We start from the raw sequence: 5,881 nt of genomic DNA on the forward strand, positions 1-5,881 counted from the left end.
ATACAATCATACTTATTTGTTTAGAACAAAAATAAGACATTTTGTAGTTGATGGTAATGACTATGACTATGACCACTGTCTACTTTTGAAATCACTTGCCATCTTTTAATGTTTGGGATTCTCCAGTTCTTCTTTAAAGCTGATGCGTAATAAGGGTGCCACTATTTTTTTTTTTATATTGTGCTACAGTGATAAAGAAATGGAATGAGCTATTTCATTAGGAGTGGCAAAGGGTGAATGACCTCAAGACCATTTACTAAACCCTGACGTGAGGAGGAGCAAACTACCACGTTGGCTGGCAAATGTAATGGGTTTATAGAGTAACCAAATTACAATTCATCCCTTATTGGATGTGCATCCATATTTCCGATCCTGAGTGAAGAAATTCTCCAATTTAAATTTCATAAAGATTTTTATTACATGGTTTTTAATTTCCCCGTTTCGCCCGAACAAGGTCAGTTCATGTTTGTAGAGCTATAAGAGAAACAGACGTTGACTATAGCGGTCAAGGAGAACGATGAAACACTAACACAAGCTGATGTTTTCTTTGAAACATACTGTAGCATTGGGTTTTTCAGAAGCACCGAAGAGAAACACGTCAAATTCACCAGCTATGCCTTTATGATATGAAGCCTTTATAGCCACCGGATATTCAGCAAATTAATTTCCCTTTCAAAGTTCAGTGTTTTAACTATTTGATGACTCACCTACCTGACACATTAACCAAGAGACGTAAGGAAGCTTGTAGAGTAACTAGTAAGAATATAGTTTATACCTTAACAGAAGAAACCTACAGAGTGATGATTTTTGGTAGGGATTTGGATATTTCTATGTACGTCGGCTCTCGTGTTTTTCATTGGGCCGTGCAGTGACACCAGATACCTGATCGAGGTGGAGCTTCTTGGGATTTTATTTGCTCAGCTAACACATGAGTTAAGAACATTTTTTCACCACACGTGTATATTACGGTCTATTTCAGAAGTTTTGCAGATTTTTAGTTGAGAAAATCATTACTGGGAGTTGTTTTGTTTTGTTTTCTCTGAGTGTTGCATGAATTTCAGTATTAATTATGGATGATCTGAATGGAACAATCGATCCCAGATGTCTAGCTGAGCCACCTATGGCTATGGACGTTATTAACGGTAAGTGTTTTTTTTTATGTACTATTATTATATAAATTAATTCACAATGATTAGAATGTAGTTTTGAAACGGATGGACAATTCGTTTTGATCACTCGACTACATACATTTGATGAAGTCTAGATTAGTTTTTTATTACTGTTTAAGAATGAATTAGATCCACATTGCAAATTTGCAGTATATGTAGTAATATTAATTCATTTTGGTTCATCAAAAAATTTAGTAGTAAGACATACTATAGGGATATAATAAAACTGTAATAAAACAGGACAGAAGATGACAGGACACAAAATGAACATATTAAACCCATATTTTTTTTAAAGTCACAATTTAAATTGGGGGTGGGGGGGACGGTGGCTTAGTGGTTAGCACGTTCGCCTCACACTTCCAGGGTTGGGGGTTCGATTCCCGCCTCTGCCTTCTGTGTGTGGAGTTTGCATGTTCTCCCCGTGCCTCGGGGGTTTCCTCCGGGTACTCCGGTTTCCTCTCCCGGTCCAAAGACATGCATGTTAGGTTGATTGGCATCTCTGGAAAATTGTTCGTAGTGTGTGAGTGTGTGAGTGAATGAGAGTGTGTGTGTGTGTGCCCTGCGATGGGTTGGCACTCCGTCCAGGGTGTATCCTGCCTCGATGCCCGATGACGCCTGAGATAGGCACAGGCTCCCCGTGACCCGAGAAGTTCGGATAAGCGGTAGAAAATGAATGAATGAATGAATGAATGAATGAATGAATGAATGAATTTAAATTATAATTAGATATTTTGTTCTGCCATAACAGCATTATGTCCTTTGCTGATTATTGTTTTCCATACAAGTTGAATAAAAGTTCTTATTCTAATTATATAAATAATTAAATGATTGATTAATCCTCACAGAGCTGGATATGTTTGGGATTGCTCTATACTCCATCCTGACGTTTATGGCTACTGTGTCTCTACTGGTGTATGCGGAGCAGTGTGCGTATGTCTACAAAAACGTACCCTACCCAAAGAAAACCAACATCATTTGGGTCACCGGTGCTGCACCAGTAGGTTTTTTGTTTTGTTTCAACAATAATCTATTCATGTGTGTTTTACAGTGATGATGATATATTATGTATTGCTGTTACTTCATCGTAGGTCATTTCTACTATGTCATGCCTTGGAATGTGGATCCCAAGAAGCACCATGTTCACAGATATGACCTCTAACTCGTAAGACACTCACTGTGACTCCTAAGAACGAGGTCATTGACCTGCAGGATTGAATCTCTAATGGCGGGTCATTATGATATATTGTTTGCAGAGGACTGTTACTATTATAGTAGGTTTAATGACGTGTGTTCTGTGTGTAGATATTTTGCGGTCGTGATCTATAAGATTCTGATTCTCATGCTGTTGGAGTGTGGTGGTGAAGAAGCCTTTTTGAGACACTCGGTAAAGAAGACGTTCTGGATCAGCACTGGACCGTGTTGCTGTTGCTGCCCCTGCCTCCCCCGAGTGCCAATCACACGGTAAACCCTGGTCAAATCTGGTGTGCACAAAGAGCCATTTCTGGCTGAAAGAAGTCACATGCTTAAATATATCTCTTCTTGAAGGTGAATAAAATGTTTAATGATAATCCCTAAAACAATTAATAATGCTATGAAACATTAATACCCTCTAATTTTGTTTAGGCGTGTGCTGTTCCTGCTAAAGCTGGGATCGCTGCAATATGCCATCATGAAGCCGGCCCTCTCTGTTCTCTCTGTTATTTTGTGGACCAATGGAATCTACGATCCTAATGACGTACGTAAAGTCAATACCCAGTGCATGCAAACAATCAAAATCTCTTGCATATGCTTGAAAACGTATTTATTATCTATAGTGAAGCCAAAATTCCAAAATTTAAAGCAGATATTTGTCTGTTACTTGAAGGGTTTGTGCATGAGTCTCAAAACAACAAACTCTGCACAAAGGCAAGCTAGATGAAAAATATACCTCCAGTGAAAATAATACCACATAACCAGTATGTTGTTTCTGATCATCATCAGCATCAGATGATCAGATCGACAACGACAGATTCAGACATTTTATTAACATGTTTGATTCCGAGTGAACCGTACTATTACTCAAGTCATTACTGTTTACAACCGTGGTGAGCAGAAAAGCATTTCAGAACGCTTATAGAGTAGGTACTTAACATGGCCTCCGTGTCAGCCATTTTTGTTCATTTTCTGACTCTTACTGGACTTTTTTTTCCAAACAAATCTCTCCAGATAGGATTTAAAAGGCATGAATTGATTTATCCAGTCTGATGTTTGTTTTGAACTTTACCTTTAACTATATATATATATATATATATATATATATATATATACCAACAATTTTGTCCATGTGTGTCTATGCTTACTTGTTTTTCTTTGTCTATATTTGGACACAGCTAAGTATAACAAGAGCCACTATCTGGATAAACCCATTCGTAGGAGTCCTGACTATTATCTCCTTGTGGCCGGTAGGCATCATGTTCATGCACATACAGAAGACACTGCGCAGCATCAAGATCATCCCCAAGTATGCCATGTATCAGGTGAGTGTGTTTACTGACTGCTCCGTGACAGTGACTGGCAGTCTGGTCAATGTCTTCTTTAAAGTTTATGTAGTCATGTGAATGTAGTGGTAACCTTATCACTGGGGTCTTAAGTTCTGAACACTGAATCACTTATCAGTTTTGCCCAGATAGTTTATCTGCTACTGTAGTGTTGCCTCATTTACTCTCGTCTTCTTTGTGATGTTGTGGTTTACCTTCACTGAGAAAGATTAGACCCATACGCAGGATAGAAATAAAATAGGGCACAGACATAATGGAAAAACAGGGAAGAACTAACAAGAAACAAAAGCGAGGGATAAAAATAGGCAACAGCGATGACAAGGATGTACACAAGACAACAGGTATAAAGAGGGGAAATATGCAAAGGAACACGAGGAACATGTGTGGGGAGGTGGGAAAGGAGTCAGGATCGCGACAAAAAACAAAAACACATTCGAAGAAATAACAAAACCTCTGTAGAAAAAAACGCCCCCTGGTGTTACAACTGGGAATTATCCCGCCATGTGATATGGGGTTGTTTGGATATAATACTGAGAATTTTTTAAAATTAGTTTTAACTTGTATGTTATCTCTGAGTATTTGTGCTTAATGTATTCATTCTCATGTCCATGTGACTTTAGCTGGTTTTGGTTCTGAGTCAGCTGCAGTCAGCTATTATTAATATCCTGTCACTTAATGGAAAAATCGCTTGCTCTCCACCTTTCTCATCTCCAGCCCGAGGATCTAGTGAGTATCTTTCTTGTTGACTTTATTAGTAGTGATTAGATGAGATGAATAGTAACTGTAAAACCCTATACAGAAAAATGCTGAGGGATTTTGCTGAAGGATTTACAGAAAAATAATAAATGGCATGATGATGGAATCCATTACCACCTTAAAGTTGATTATATTCCTATAGCAGAATGCCCCAAAATGATTTATTCTTCTTATATAACAATTTGGCATGCTGTAGTGTCAAATGACTTTAATGACCCAACCTCCGTTTCTGTACAGTGCTTAGTCAGCAGTTAATGATTATCGAGATGTTCATCATCACGATGGTGACGAGGACACTCTACAGACGTTCCTACGAGCCTGTCGAGCTGGAACCTAACGAGAGTGTAAATAACTTGGATGTTAAACTCAGCTTAAACTCCGCCTTAGACGAGGAACATGCTGCATGATGTGAAAGAATATATTTATAATTCTATGCCTTTTGTATTAGTGTATTTGTATTACAGTACGTCATATATCACTTCATGTTTGGTGTGTATATAGTATATAGGTAAAATAAAATAAAACATACAGATACTAGAGAACACGCTGCTTCTATCACCTCTTCCTCATCTATTACTGTGTTAACCGTTTTCTGTCAGATTACTTGTTTCTTTTTTTTTGTTTGGAAAAGTGCTTTAGAAAAAAAAAATACTTTTAAATAATCTATGCAACTACAGACAATATTGATTCAAATCTTCTTTAGCATGAGTATTGAAGCTGGAACTACTACCAAGGTTCTTCAAATTCTTATTGTTTTTCCTGACATTGGAAAATTGCAGGATAAGTAAAAGCACATTAAGTGCTAAGGACCTTGCTCAAAGTTTGATTCATGGCCAAAAGGCCAAAAACAGCCTTTGAGATCTTAGCTTGCATTCTCATTCTCAGTTATTAGCACTAATCATTTATCAGGCAAGCACCATAATACAGAAATCTGGCTTTTTTTTTTAATACTTTTGACTAATTCAGGTTTTTACAACAGTACAGGATTCAATACAGATGACCAAGAAATGCATCTCTACATCTCTACAGTGTTGCTACTGTATTAATGCATTTGTTTCTTTGTGCATGAAACAGACAATGTTTTTAACTATTCAGAAAGACATTTTCATTAATCCTTTTGCAACTAGAGTGCTGATCTTGATTGAAGTCATTTCACTTATAAAGACATCACATTAAGTTTATATTCTCCATGTGGAATAAAAGATGCAACAAAAAAGGAACCATTTATGTAAAACTTATCATAATAAGTCACATGTAATATGCTGTGTGTGTGTGTGTGTGTGTGTGTGTGTGTGTGTGTGTGTGTGTGTGTGTGTGTGTGTGTGTGTGTGTGTGTGTGTGTGTGTGTGTGTGTATTGTGCATGCACTTGCTTTCCACTAAACATTCACCAACATGCAAAAATGTTCCTGAAATAAGAT

General features: G+C 37.5%; 1 protein-coding gene across 1 annotated transcript; it reads left to right on the forward strand.

Moving 5' to 3' along the window:
* Positions 1-647: 647 nt before the first annotated feature.
* On the forward strand, positions 648-4,996 carry LOC113646889 (organic solute transporter subunit alpha-like). Its single transcript, XM_027153364.2, has 8 exons — positions 648-1,142; positions 2,015-2,166; positions 2,258-2,331; positions 2,472-2,630; positions 2,793-2,904; positions 3,539-3,685; positions 4,327-4,432; positions 4,700-4,996. The coding sequence occupies exons 1-8, from the start codon at positions 1,070-1,072 to the stop codon at positions 4,867-4,869; spliced, it is 993 nt and encodes a 330-aa protein (XP_027009165.2). The 5' UTR covers positions 648-1,069; the 3' UTR covers positions 4,870-4,996.
* The last annotated feature ends 885 nt before the right edge of the window (positions 4,997-5,881 follow it).

The sequence above is a fragment of the Tachysurus fulvidraco genome, chromosome 21 (genome assembly GCF_022655615.1).
Source record: "Tachysurus fulvidraco isolate hzauxx_2018 chromosome 21, HZAU_PFXX_2.0, whole genome shotgun sequence".
Classification (NCBI taxonomy): Eukaryota; Metazoa; Chordata; class Actinopteri; order Siluriformes; family Bagridae; genus Tachysurus; species Tachysurus fulvidraco.